This window comes from Phocoena phocoena, chromosome 13 (genome assembly GCF_963924675.1).
Source record: "Phocoena phocoena chromosome 13, mPhoPho1.1, whole genome shotgun sequence".
NCBI lineage: Eukaryota > Metazoa > Chordata > Mammalia > Artiodactyla > Phocoenidae > Phocoena > Phocoena phocoena.
Genome location: NC_089231.1, coordinates 1,261,715 through 1,276,328, shown reverse-complemented (window position 1 = coordinate 1,276,328; position 14,614 = coordinate 1,261,715). Strand labels below are relative to the sequence as shown.

General features: G+C 52.2%; 1 protein-coding gene across 2 annotated transcripts in view; it reads left to right on the top strand.

Annotated features, from left to right (window-relative positions):
* ATP9B (ATPase phospholipid transporting 9B (putative)) overlaps window positions 1–14,614 on the top strand; it is a 217,108-nt gene that overhangs the window by 183,859 nt on the left and 18,635 nt on the right. For both annotated transcript variants that reach the window (XM_065890491.1, XM_065890490.1), the window contains exons 16-21: window positions 5,408–5,569; window positions 6,257–6,349; window positions 8,426–8,509; window positions 8,634–8,804; window positions 11,428–11,526; window positions 13,490–13,579. In XM_065890491.1, the coding sequence (XP_065746563.1) occupies window positions 5,408–5,569; window positions 6,257–6,349; window positions 8,426–8,509; window positions 8,634–8,804; window positions 11,428–11,526; window positions 13,490–13,579 (699 nt within the window). The remainder of the gene's footprint in view (window positions 1–5,407; window positions 5,570–6,256; window positions 6,350–8,425; window positions 8,510–8,633; window positions 8,805–11,427; window positions 11,527–13,489; window positions 13,580–14,614) is intronic.

The following is a 14,614-nucleotide window of genomic DNA, read 5'->3' as shown; positions in this document are numbered from 1 at the left end:
CGTCTGTCCATGGACACTTAGGTTGCTTCCATGTCCTGGCTATTGTAAATAGAGCTGCAATGAACATTGTGGTACATGACCCTTTTGAATTATGGTTTTCTCAGGGTATATGCCCAGTAGTGGGATTGCTGGGTCATATGGTAGTTCTGTTTGTAGTTTTTTAAGGAACCTCCATACTGTTCTCCACAGTGGCTGTATCAATTTACATGCCCAGCAACAGTGCAGGAGGGTTCCCTTTTCTCCACACCCTCTCCAGCATTTACTGTTTGTAGATTTTTTGATGATGCCCATTCTGACTGGTGTGAGGTGATACCTCATTGTAGTTTTGATTTGCATTTCTCTAATGATTGGTGATGTTGAGCATCCTCTCATGTGTTTGTTGGCCATCTGTATATCTTCTTTGGAGAAATGTCTGTTTAGGTCTTCAGCCCATTTTTGGGTTGGATTGTTTTTTTGATGTTGAGCTTCATGAGCTGCTTGTAAATTTTGGCGATGAGTCCTTTGTCAGTTGCTTCATTTGCAAATATTTTCTCTCATTCTGACGGTTGTCTTTTCGTCTTGTTTATGGTTTCCTTTGCTGTGCAAAAGCTTTTAAGTTTCATTAGGTCCCATTTGTTTATTTTTGTTTTTATTTCCATTTCTCTAGGGGACCCAGAACATTTGAACAGCCATATGCAGAAAGAGCCTAAACTAATCTCTCTCACTCTTATAAAAATTAACTCAAATTGGTCATAGACCTAAATGAAAAACCAAAAGTATGAAATTTCTAGAAGAAAACCTTTGTAGGCTTGAGTTAGGCAACGATTTTGTAGGTCACAAACAGTACAAATTGTAAAAAGAATTGATAAACTAGACTTAAAGGTAAAAATCCTACGTTCTTCGAAAGACATTGTTAAGAAAATGAAGGCAAGCCACAGATTTGTAGGATATGTTTGCAAAATACATATCTGATAATTGACTGGTAACCAACGTAGATAAAGAACTCCCAAAACTCAATCATGAGAAAACGACCACTGTGTTTAAACAGAAGCAAAAGATTTGAACAACTACATCACCCAAAACAGATGTGGATGTTGACCGTGTAAAGCCATAGAATAGCAAGCCTTGGTGCTTTGTTCGGGTGACTGGCATTTTGCACGTTAAGAAATGGTTAGAGGTGAACTAGTAATCCCAGGGCGAGAATCAGGTTTCTTAGGCTCGAAGCCCAGATCACACCGGACTAGCGCTTCATCCCCATCTCTTCCCGGGACCTAGGAGACTGCCTCCCACAAGCCAGCGCCCAAAAACTGCTCCGGCTGTGTTTTCACGCCTGTCCTCAGTGTCCCGTTGAACTTGGCACTGTTAAATCACCTTAAGTCAGTGATCGTTAGTTCTCGCTGATTGAGGGAATGTCTTGTGCTGGTTCCTGAGGGTAGAGCAGTGAGCACAGCAGGCATCGGGGGTCTCGGGGCTGCTGGAGGCCCGGGTGGGGGACATGGCAGCGTGGCGGGAGGGGGAGCCACAGCAGAGAGAGCGGGGGGTTTGGGGGAAGGTGACGGGGAGCCGGCGGGCAGCCCCGGCGAGGCTGGAGGACGGCTGGTGGCGTGTGGCCGCAGAGGCCCAGGCGGCCGGCGGGGGCGACCCGAGGCCATTCGCAGGCTCGCCACGCTGTTGTCCAGCTCCGTCACTGGACGTTCAGCTCCATCACGGGGGACACCGAGCGGACTGTGCCCAGCGGGTCTGCACGGGGCTCCAGGGGAGGCCTTGGCTGGCACAGCCTCCACTCCCCACTGTGCTCCGACCGCCTGGCGAGTCTCCACCCTCGGCAGCCGTGCTGTTCATTTTGCTGTAGGGGCGGCATCATGCTTTCAAGACGTGTGTTTGGTCTAATCGCTTAGACGTCCTCAGGAAGAAAATAGAGTCAAACTGCCCATTCCTTAGAAATTTTCCTTCCTCTCATTTCGACGTTCAGTATCACTGGATGTAAGTGACCCCTCAGAGCCTTCTGAAAAGAACACCTCTAGTTTATTTCAGACATACAGAGGGAATGGCCCGAATCCTGACCCGCTTTCCCCCAGCCCCGCTGCACTCCAGGGCCAGGTGGCAAAGCTCGAAGCCGCAGGGGGACCCTCCGGTCGCCGTGGGCGTCGTGGCGGCCTCCACTGAGGTGCCGAGCGCGTGGTGGCCAGTTCGCGTCCCCCCTTCGTGGCTGCTGGCTTATAAGTCTGTTCAGAAATGTTACATTTTACATCACTGGAGAGAATCCTGCCCAGCGCTAAGCACTGACATTAGAAGACTAATGGAAGCGCCCGTCGCGTTGAGTGTGTGAACGCTCTTCTCCTGGTCGGCATTATATAGCGAGACCTCGACATGCTTACTGACTAGGAACAGCTGTACAGAAGCTGGGCCAGGCAGCAGAAGCCCAGCGGACTCCTCTGATACGTCGCTACCCCCAGTGGGTTATGAAACCAAGCGTAAACTACACAATAAACAGGTGTGAGTCACCAAATAGAGAAACTCAGGCCCTGACTGCAGCGGGACCCGGTGAGATGAGAGGGTGTTCGCAGGGAGATACAATTTACAGGTCAGGATGTAATAGTAACCTTTCACTGTGTAAACCGAAAACGAAACTTGGGGTCTTGGGTCATCTGCAGACACAGAGAAGTCGTATAGAAATAGTCTGTGGAGTTTCACGTTCGTTTTACATTTGCACTGGGGTTGCAGAGCTGTTGACTTGCCCCACTCGACGTGCTGGCGTCCAGTGTCTTCTTTTAGCGCTGTAATTTGGAGTGTATCACTGACGCTCTAAATTATGGTACTGCATCCTCGTGGCGTCATGTTAGGATCCCGGCCTGCTTCGGTATCCTAGTAATGCTCTGGAAAGCCAGGGCATGCAGCTTCTAATTCGAGCTCCACGGTGACTCACGGTGTCACATTTAACGCGTTCGTGGCACCCCAGAGCTGACAGGGCCCCTAGAAAGCTGATGTCATCTGCCCTGTAAGCCAGCAGCTGGACTCCGGTGTCAGGAGTATTGACAGGCGTCTCCACTGCTGCTGGCAAACCAGGACTGGGGCTGGGAAGAAGCCGTTTCAGTGGACATTGGCACGGCGGTCAGGAGTCCGGCGGGGCCCGGCCTTCAGAGCCCGCTGCGCTCACGTGTCTCGTGGAGACCCTGGTTGCAGCCTCGTGGACTGGCTGTGACGCCCCGCTGCCGGGCAGTATGGTGGCCACAGCCAGTGTCCCCTTGGGCAGCGGGGCGGGAGCGTCCACCGCGGGCGGCCTTGCTGCGGCCTCAGCCGCTGGGCTGTCGGGCCGTCTGGTGCTGCGTCGGTCTGTCCTCTCCTCTGCTGGAAGCTCCTGTGCGTGAGTGCCGCCCTTCGGGTTGCCCAGCTGCGGGGAGGATGTCCTTCCTTCGGCTCCGCCTTCTCTGTCCAGGGTGGGCTCTCACTCCCAAGCTGGCCTGGCCCACCTGGGCTTAGGGGCTGGGCTCGAGCCGGGGCTATTTGCTGGCGGTTGCTGGACGCGCATCCTGGGCCTGGTCGGCGCAGGGCTCCCTCGAGACGCCAGCTGCAAGTCCGGGGCCCCGGGACCCCCCTCAGCATGACCCTCACTCCCACTCCTGCTTCTCCGAAGCTGCTGTAACCTGTTTATCACAGGCCGACTCTACCATGTGCACTTTTTAAAATACCAGAACTTTTTATAAGGTGAATTCTGTTGCATTGACTACGTATAAAATAAGACAAAATTGTAATTTAAAACCGTATAAAAAAGTATGTCTTTACTATTCTGAAACAGTAGTCCCGCTTGTCTGTTTAGGTCCTTTGCAAAATCCTAGAAAATGTTTGGGAACTAAAGTCACCCTTTCCGGGAGAGGCTGGGTACCATCTGTCCTGGACCCCTTTCAGGGAAGCCATGTGGGAGTGTGTGGGGAGCCCAGCACCAAGGGACCGGCACAGGCGACTTAAAGTGTCGCCCTCGGCTGTGCCCCAGGGCATTCCCGCCCCACGGGGCGCCCCTGCAGCCCCAGAAAGTGTCTCGCGCCGGCTTTTCCTGCCTCGCTGTCTTCGGACGCCCTGTCCACCCGTAGCATGCGGCCCACCCCACAATGTCAGACACTTGACAAGCTTGTCGGGACTTTTCTCCAGTTATATTTGTGGAAAACCTCATTCGTAAAGTGATTCCCGCTCCGCCTAAATGGCTTACGTGAGAAAGGGCGGAGGGTGAAACCCTGACATTGATCATCAATGTGCCAAACGCCCCACGGGTGGGTCAGACCTCAGCGTAACCCTGGGAGGTCGTCACCATCTTATCGACGAGGAGACCGGGGCTTAGGGGTGCAGCCTGTCACCCAGATTCACGGAGCTGGTACACGGCAGCTCGAGGACTCCGAACTGAGCGGTCTCACCTCGGCACCAGAGCTGCTGAGGATCTCGTCAGACGGGAGTTTTCAGGAATGACTAGGAGAGAACAGTAACATCTACACACTAGACAGAATTTAAAATGCTCTTGAATGATATGATTTCTCAGAACCCAGGTCAAACGCTAAAAGCACAGGTGGTGAAAGGAACTGCAGGTGAGGGCGAGGCGCCAGGGTCAGGAGAGGCCCAGAGCCCCCAGGGGGAAGGAGCCACTGCCTGCGGCCGCGGGGTCCTCACCTGCACGGCGGGGGCAGCACATCATGAATTTCTTGCAGTGAAGTTGCTTTTAAAGACAATTTTTTTCTGAAAACGCTTATTGTCATAAAAATTACTATGCATAAGTGGTGAACTTTAAAAATTATCTTTCCACTTAAGATTTTTACGTTTAAATCATAAAGGATTGTAAGTAAGAATACTTTCTATTTTTGAGTCCTTGCCACATGCCAGGGAGCCTCCTCTGATCGTTTCCCCTGTAGAACAGTTTGCAAATACATCTTCCACAGAACAGGCGGGTGAGCCTCAGTACGCAAAGGACCAGGTCACGGGGCTTCCAACTGTCGGAGTTGGGCTTGGCACCCGGGCCTGCCCTCCCCGCAGACGTGCTGGCTGTGGAGCCCCCAGTCGCCAGTTGGTCCGTGATTGAGACACATGAGGGATTCAGGGCATCACTGTCGCGGGCGTCCTCGAGCCCAGCCCCACCTGCTCTCCGAGCCGTCCAGCCCGGCGGGCGCTCCGCGTAGATTTTAAACCCTAGCTGTAGGCAGCTGGTAACACAAATCGCAGCACAAGTGTGCCCACCAACGGCCTTTATCTTAGACGGTAAGACCAAGGCCCTCAGTCTCGCTGCGTATCGCTTCCCTGTAACGAATACTGGACGCGGCCTCAAACAGCAGGGCCTAGATGTGGTCAGTTTCGTCTCTTGGTGGCATCTCGGCGAGCTCACTGACCGCTGGCCTGATGCCCCCTTCCCAGGGAGCGAGTGCCCTCACGTCTCGCTGGTCTCCCGCAGGTGGCCCTGGTGCAGTGGACGGAGAGCGTCGGCCTCACTCTGGTCAACAGAGACCTCACGTCCATGCAGCTGAGGACCCCCAGCGGCCAGATCCTGACCTACTGCATCCTGCAGACCTTCCCCTTCACGTCGGAGAGCAAGCGGATGGGGGTCATCGTCAGGGTGCGCTGGCCTCTGTCCCCGAGCTGGGTGCCTGCTCTGGTCACTGTGAGGGCACTGCAGCGGTCTCTTTAGGCTCACTCCAGGGCTTTATGCTCGTCACAGTGTTTTGTAATAATAAAATCCAAACTGATAATTTATGCTGAGAAGCTGGTGTGGCTCTAATAGTCATGATTTAAAACAACTTTCCTAAGACGGCTGAGGCAGAATAAGTAGAAGATGTTCATGAATTTTTGAAATCGGCTCGAGCTGCTTTGTTTCCCACAGCAGTAGCAGCCAGTTTACCTGAAGAATGATTTATGACCGTAACGTTGCTAAAATATACCCCTGTTAAATGTTTTGTAGCGAATACCACAAATACGTCTTGGAAGTTGGCTAAACTAAGAAGCTTATTCACTCAAGCTCTGGAAATTTGAGAGAATTTACCTTGCAGTCCAAGGCGTATATTCATTTACAGATTTTAGTTCAAAACCCTCAGCACAGCATCTTGAGAGCCACAATTATGCTCTCGGTTCCTGGTGGCCTGAGCATCTAGGGAGGACACAGCCCTGCCTAGAAGGTGTCTGAGTAACTCACCCAGGGGAGTGGGTTCACGGAGAATTGCCCTCCTGGTGCGTTCCCGTTAGAGCAGCCCCCCAGTAGCTGCAGCGTGGCCTCAACACGTCTGTGTTCCCTCCCTTCTTGTTACAGGACGAGTCCACGGCAGAGATCACGTTCTATATGAAAGGTGCCGACGTTGCCATGTCCACCGTCGTCCAGTATAATGACTGGCTGGAGGAGGAGGTATGAGCTGTCTCACTTTGTGCAGATGTTTTTACGATACTCAGGGCAGTGACAGAAGCACGGCATCCTTTCTCCGACTCGTAGGTACTTGCTGGTGTCACTGGAGTGAATCAGGATGCCAGGTTTCACACCAGACACTGTCGGTTCATAAAAGCAGAGAGGATAGGAGTACTGTAAATTATAAATACTGTACTTTCTGTGTGAACAACTACTGCTTTTGGTTTCTGTGTGAATACGTGTAGATGTGTGCAAGTGGGTCCATATGAAGAATATTTTGTTTGTTTTGGTGAAAAAATAGAAAGCGTCCCTAATCATTCACTAAAATAGTCTGAAACAGTATTGTGCATATAACCAGCGTTATATTTTAACATGATATTTATTTTGTAACCTAAATTATTTACCAGGATATTTTAGTTAGAATTTAATTCCAATACGTACATAGGATTCACTTTAAACGTGGAGATAAGATCCAAATATAACCAATCCTATATTTTCATCAAATTCTCTCTGAACAAATACGATTTGTATTTAGCTTCATGAGATGATTTGTTGTTTACATTTATGTATTTGTAAAAACTTAGATTTCAGAGTAAAACTAAACCGCTGAATTCATGTGTGACCCCCCTTCACTGTGTGCCTGTTGTCGGTGGGGCTCAAGCGTGTCCACCCCCCTTCGGGCCAGGAGTCTGTCTGTCAGTCCAGGGGCCACAGCCCACGTCCACGACGGTATTGGCAATATGAATCAATAGCTCCTTCAGGCACTGGATTTAATCAGGGACATGAATAAATTAAACTCCCTGAAGACCTAGTAAAATGCCATAAAAATTACTTTGGGTCATAATGATGTGCGATTAATTATAAAATCCTTGTTGAATTTATTTAGCTTTATGAGGTCAATCGATAAATGTCTTGCAACAGACAGATAATGTCAGACTGTTTTTCAGATAACTTTATTAAAAATCCTTTGTGCATTTATTTCCAACATTGTAGTTTCTCCCATCGATAAATCTTTCCACACCCTCCCACCGCAGTCTTTGTTGTTAACACTCTTGTCGTGGGGAAAGCCTTTCACTTTATCCAAAGCCAGCAGGTACTCAGAGCCTGAGTTTACAGGGGGCTGTTCTGTGTCACAGAAGCTCCCAAGCTGGATTCTTGGTCATCAACGTGTGTTCCCCAAATACTAAGAAAACGAAACACACCTACGCTGTCCGTCATGCGGCAGAAGGGGCGATTTTGTAAAGCCTGCAGTGCGAGCCCATCCTCTGTGTGGACATGACGCCCGCGAGCCGAGGCGGCGGTGCCTGGGGGGCAGCCCCTTCCTCTCCGCGCAGGCCCCCCTCTTTGCCCCCAGATGTGTGTTTGTTAGAAACGAGACGGAGCTAGGACTGGGGAGCAGGGCGGTATGAAGGGGCACCGTGGCGTCGCCTGCCGGGCCTCAGGATCCGCGGGCCGCGTCGAGTGTGGGGCTGGCGCGCGAGCGGGGACCTCTCCGCACACGGCCTGGTGTGTGACAGCGGGCAGCGGATCAGGTCTCCCCGGAGGATTAGAAAGGAACCCCGGAGACTCGGGATGGTTTATCCTGCATACATTAAGTGCAGTGAACGAGCTTTGTCAGAGGAAGGTGCCGTTACCCGGGAACGGGGGCCTCTGCCCTTGAACGGACGGGGCCGGGCGGGATGGACGCGCGTGGAAGTGTGTCCCCGGGCCGGGCGCAAGCCCCCCGGTATCGCTGATTCCGAAGGGCGGCGGTCGGACGCTCCGAGTCCCGGCTCCCTCGGTGGCCGTGACGGCCGACTGCACAGTTCGTGTGGCCGTTGTCTGTGTCGCGCACACGTGCGGCCCGTCCCGCTCCCGTAGTGGGGAGAGAGCCGTGCCCATGGTCCCTCCGCGTCCCACCCGGCGGGCGGTCGGGAGGCGCAGGGACCCCGGGTCGGGTCGGCTGCGTGGCGCGGCGGCGGGGGAGCCGGCCGCTCCCCCCCTCCCGCGCGGATGTGGGTCTGGCGGGATGAGCCAATGGAGCACGTGGCCGTGGCTGCGGGCCGGCCGGGCCGCGTGTGACCTGCCTCTCTCTTCCAGTGCGGCAACATGGCCCGCGAAGGCCTGCGCACCCTCGTGGTGGCCAAGAGGGCGCTGACGGACGAGCAGTACCAGGACTTCGAGGTGAGCGGCCGGCCTCCCGCCGTGGCCGTGGCCTCGGGGAGACGGTGCGCACGGGGGCGGCGCCGCGGGTGTCCCCGCCTCGGCCAGCCCTGCGCGAGTCACAGCACCGCCCGCCTGTCCTCAGAACCGCTACAACCAGGCCAAGCTGAGCATCCACGATAGGACGCTCAAGGTGGCCGCCGTGGTGGAGAGCCTGGAGCGGGAGATGGAGCTGCTGTGCCTGACGGGGGTGGAGGACCAGCTGCAGACGGACGTGCGGCCCACCCTGGAGATGCTGCGCAACGCGGGCCTCAAGGTACCGCGAGGGAGCGGGCGCCCCCTGGAGGTGGTCCCCTGAAACCCGCCGAGGTGGAGGGCGTGAGGGCCTTGGTGAGCGGAGGTCTCTACGCGTCCCGCGGAGCCCCCCTCCGCCCCGGGGGCTGCGCCCGCCCGCCCGTCACCCTGACGCAGCGGCTCTGCTCCCCCTTTCCCGGCGGCCGTCTGTCCTCCTGGCTGCCTTCCCGGCCGCGGGCGCCCTCACGGCAGCCTGAGGCCTGTCCCGGCCCGAGCCGCTCCCCACGGCAGCCTTTTATCCGCGTGGGGAGGTTTGCCCCGTAGACCGCATGGTGCTCCCTGCCTGACCTACTGACCTGCTGTCTTTTTCTAACGGTTTGTCCTCTTCGGGTCCAGGGGACATTAGCACGTTGTGGTGTAAGTTTTAGTTTTCGGGAAACTGCTTTCTTGCCTTACTTACCTGTGCTCTCACTAAAGCTGAAGTTCAGTTACAGATGGCTGAGAAAATGCATTTCAGTGCCGCCTCAAGGACTGAGAATGAAAAAAGTACAGCTTGCTTTTAAAAGAAATACTTGTGTCTAACTGGAGCAGAGAGAGAGAACTGGAGGGAAATGTCAGAAGGCAAAGCCGTGGCCGGCTTCAAATAACAATACACTCAGCACGTTTTGATGAGGGCACTGTGACGGGCACAGCAAGGGGGCCCCTGCCGTCCAGGCCTCTGGGCGGGGGAGATGTTGGAGCCTCCCCGGCCGTTCAGGGCCGTGGCAGGGGCGGCCGCTGGCATCTGCGTGTGCCGTCCAGGTGCTAGTCAGAGTGGAAGAGAGCGGTTCAGCCTCAGAACGGTGACCCGATCTAAGCCTGTGCGACCAGAAGCTTGCGTGGAGGAACATGATTGACTAGAGGCAGACAGCCTGCTCCTTCCATTGTGGTTTTTCACGAGCTCCCCGTCAGTCTCGCTCTTGGGTGTTGCTGCTGGCTTGTCAGCACAGCCGAGGCCTGCGCGTTTCTTGTGTAAAGATTTGGGTGCTTTGTATCAGCTGCTCGCTAAGCTCTGAAGTCAGTAAGACTTGCTGGGCTTCTGCCCTTTTCCCTTTTCATGCTCCGTCAGGAGAAGCACACTCTTTTGTCCCGTTAGAGTTCAAGGATGTGGTTTCAGCCCGTCCTCTGAGCCTGAGAGGTGGCGCTTGGCCAGGCCACACTTGTCCCTGAGTTATCAGCAGCGGGACTTCTTGTTCTGTGGGGTTAATTGTCCCCAACTTTGTCACGGTGACGTGTCGTTGTCTTAGATCCAGGCTCAGTGAAGTGAATATTAATGTGTAACATAAGTAAAAAACACAAACCCTCAGACACTGAAAAGAGCCGCAGGTAGATTGTACCAAGCAGAGAACCAGTATACCATGTAAGTTTTTTGTTTCCTGTTCCCAGAAATGCATATTTATGTATGATACATACGATACATCTGAGAAATCAGATGGTAGCAAGAAGTTGCTGCTGTTACGGAAAAGATATATAAACCGTCCTGTTACGTATAAAGTGTCCTGGTTTCGCTCTCTTTTCAGTCTAGGGATACTTACACATACAATATGTGCGTGTGTTTGATATTTTTACGTAAAAGTGGTGTTCGGGAGTTCCCTGGTGGCCTAGTGGTTAGGATTCCGGGCTTTCACCGCCGTGGCCTGAGTTCAATCCCTGGTCTGGGAACTGAGATCCCACAAGCCATGTGGCGTGGCCAAAAAATAATAATAATAATAAATAAAAAGTAAGACAAAAGGGCTAGATTTTTTAAAAATATATTTTTTTAGTGGTGTTATTTGACATGACTTATTTGATACGAAACAACTTTCGGGTTAACTATTGCCCGTTTACCTATTTCGAACCTCAGTTTTCAACCGAAAAACTCACACAAGTGACAAGGAGGATGTCAGGTCCCCCTAACGCTGCAAGCCCTCGGCCTGTGGTCCCTGTTTGCTTGGCCTGCAAGGCCGCGTAGACGTGGCCTTCTGACGTACTCAGGCGTCCTCCTCAGCCCCAGCTGCGAGGCTCCTAATCCCGTCGTTCGCCTGCCTCGGCTCTGCTGCTGCGTCTAAACGTCACTTCGCTCTGTCCTGTCTCAGTTAAGCAAGTTGGCAGAGACTTTCATTGTGATGTAAAGTTCACCATCTTCACCATTTTTAAGGGCACGGTGCAGTGGCACTAAGTACATGCACACTGTCGTGTACCAACCAGCACCCTCCGCCTGCCTTAACTCTTTATGCTGTAAGACTGAAACTGTCCCCGTGAAATGCTAGCTCCCCTCCCCCAGCCCTGGCACCCTCCATCTCCTTCCTGTCTCTACGAGTCTGACTCCTCTGGGGACCTCATTCAGGTGGAATGATGCGGTGTTTGTCCTTTTGTGACTGGTTTGTTTCTCTCAGCATAGTTGTTGCAGGTGTCAAATCCCCTGCCTTTTTTAATATTCATTGTATGGATGGACCACATTTGGCTTCTCCATCATCCATCCGTGGACTCATGCGTTGCTTCATGTTTGGCTGTTGTCAGTAGTGATGCTGAAAACACGGATGTGCAGATATCTTTTCAAGGGCAGACACTTTTCAGAGGTGAACACGTGATAGAGTTGGGGTTCACCAGCTGAAACTGTTTCTTAGATATGGATGCTGACGGGCGATAAACTGGAGACGGCCACGTGCATCGCCAAGAGTTCTCACCTGGTGTCTCGAACGCAGGACACGCACGTTTTCAGGCCGGTAAGTGCACGTCCACGTCACTTGGAATTTTAAATGTTTTGAATTGAAACTTACTGGTTTTGTGAGAATGTATACGCAGTTATCTATTAGTTAATAGATACTATTTTAAAAGAGAAGTAAGTTTCTTACTCAGTTTATAAAAACATGTTAAAAATAGATTTCTATTAGTTACATATATTAAATGTGATCAAAAAGCTGCTTTTGGGCTTCCCTGGTGGCGCAGTGGTTGAGAGTCCGCCTGCCGAGGCAGGGGACACGGGTTCGTGCCCTGGTCCGGGAAGATCCCACATGCCTGGCCCGTGAGCCATGTCCGCTGAGCCTGCGCGTCCGGAGTCTGTGCTCTGCAATGGGAGAGGCCAGAACAGTGAGAGGCCCGCGTACTGCAAAAAAAAAAAAAAAAGCTGCCTTTGGTAGAGTGAAACAAGGTCTAAATTCAAGAGTATTTTTCTGTTGTACTATTAGAATTATTAACGACTAAATATCTATTTTAAAATAGACATACTGCAGTCATTTTCTTTTCAATTTATAAAAGTATATATTGATAAAAGAATTACGTTTGTCTAGTAGTTAGACACAATACATGTGGTCCAGAAGCTGCTTTTGTGAAACAAGCTTTAAATACAAAGTAGAAATGTGTTTTTAATCTACTACCATCTTCAGATTAAATGATCTTCCTCAATTAGATCAAAGAAAATTAATAGAAATGATCGAAATTTGTGTGTTTACTGTATCTACGAGTTACGATGAAATTTGATTCAAACAAAAAATAAAAGTTTCTTGGGTCTTGATTGATGGCAGCTGAACAGACATTGTGTGTCTCTGTTCCAAAGGAAGCCCTTGCACCTACAGAAATAGTGATTTGAATATAATTTACATGTAAATGTAGTTTATTTCGAAGCATCAGAATCACAAATTAGGCCCTGCAGACTACTATTTGCAATTAAATTATTAATGATTCTGATAAAACTTCAGATCAATTTTTGTTGACTTTGCAGTGTTATAGCCCCACAAATGAAATTTCCACAATAAAACCTACCTATTTAAAGATGAGTCTGGATTGATTAATCTGGACCCATGAAGCTTTTCATTTCAGTCCTGTAATATATCATTTCTTTTATGCCCCATAAAATCTCCACAGAAAGAATGTCAAAAACTAGTATGTTAGTTTCTGAAATATTTTCTTTCAAAAATTAACGATACTTCAAGATTATGACTTGATTTTACTCTTTTCCATCGTTCAATCTTCCAGATAACTCAGTTTGCTTGAACTGGTAGAATAAGTTGAAACCCATGGTAGAGACAACAGAAACAGTTTTAGAAAAGCATTTTGTATCACTTGGCATGTTATGAAAAGAGGCGTCTTTAAATGAAGCCTCGATTTTAGGTCATTCCGTCCCTCCCTGCTGTGTGGCCACGAGGAACTCAGCTTCCTCGGGCTGTGATGCTGAGGTGTGTTGACCTGTGACTATGCAGAACGGCATCCCTGGCGTTAACACTCACACACACCCCCACTGCCCTATGAAAGTAGAGAGACTTTCAGTTAATGGTCATCATGCTCTCTTACCCGCGTATACTGAGAAAAGCCAGGTGTCTTCCCCAGCTACGCAAAGGTGCCTGTTAGCTCATGGGGGGCAGTGGTGGGGGGCCGTTCGTCCCTCTTTCTTGACAAGCCAGTTCTTCTGTTCACTTTGTCTTACTGTAATTGTGATACTTGCCCTGCACTTTACAGTGTACGTTTCCTGCCTTGAGTTGTCACACGTTGGAAAGCAGTTCGTATTAAATTAGTAGGTATTTATTCCCATCACTGTAGAAGAAATTTGGAAGAGCAGTTGTTATAGAATTTCCCGTGTCAAGCATGCTCCGGTTTTAGAAGTGTCTAAAGGCCTGGGATCTGTGCATCGGGGCTTGTTTGTCTGTGACTTAAACAGTGTTGTAACTGGGCACTTCTTCCCCTTTCATGGAGGTAACCAGTCGGGGAGAAGCCCATTTGGAACTGAATGCCTTTCGAAGGAAGCATGACTGTGCACTGGTCATATCCGGGGACTCCTTGGAGGTGAGGCTGGGCCCTGACCAAGCAGGTGTCTGTCTGTCTGTCCTTCTCCCTGGAGATGAGGCTGGGCCCTGTCTGTCCGGTGGACTGTGGACTTCCTCAGTCAGATGTGTTATCAGCCTGCGTTGCCCTCTCCACTGGTTTTGACATCTCTGCTCACAGCAGTGATGTGTGCGGGCAGAGCCTGAGAAGAGGCCAGGGCCATGTCGCAGTGAGAACTTGGTCCTTACGGGTTTGGCGCTGGTCTGTCTTGGGCTCGTTCAAAGCTCTTCCGGCGCTTGGAGGCCTGCTCTTCGTTCCTGGCGTGGCCGCCTTGGAGCCTGGCTCTGGTAGCCGTGATCTCAGTTTATCCAAACGCGTGTTTCCAGCAGCGGCCCTGGTACCCAGGACCCTCTGCTCCTGGAGGCCCCGCGTGGGGCTGGGCGGCCCGCTCGGGTCCAGCCCCCTCTCCTCACTCGGCACCAGGGTCGCAATGGCCGGAGCCGTCGGGTGGGGGGTGTGCTGGGGGCCCCTCCCCCTGCAGCTTTTGCCCGCGGCTCTCTCAGATGTTTCCAGAAGTCTGGGCGGAGCAGCGCAGCCTCTGGTGACCCAGTCAGTGTGGCCACTGAGGCCAGCCTGGCAGGGGCGTGGGGGGGGGGCGCTGGGGGTTGGACGGGACGTCAGGAGCAGCGGAGACGGTGCGACCTCTGTGGCCACGTGCGTGCAGATGGCGCCGTGTCCGGCTGGCTCTCCCGCCTGCTGCATGCTGCATTGCCGGGGCCGCGCACCCCAAGTCTGCGTGGCTGCTTCCGCGGAGCCCCCGGGACCGCGGGGCCTGGACAGCGACAGCGCTCTCACCCACCCGTGCCCAGGATGGAGGACTTGGAGGGCGCCCCGTGCTCCCCACCGTGCCGTCCCCACAAGCCGACCCCGGGGACGCCCCCAGCCTCGCTGGTGTGTGTTGTTTTATAGGAGCCGCGCGGGCCCCTGGCTGACTGTCCAACTCGCTGGCTGAGCTCTGGCCTCACGTTTGCATTTCTCTGTCTGCACCGCGGCGTC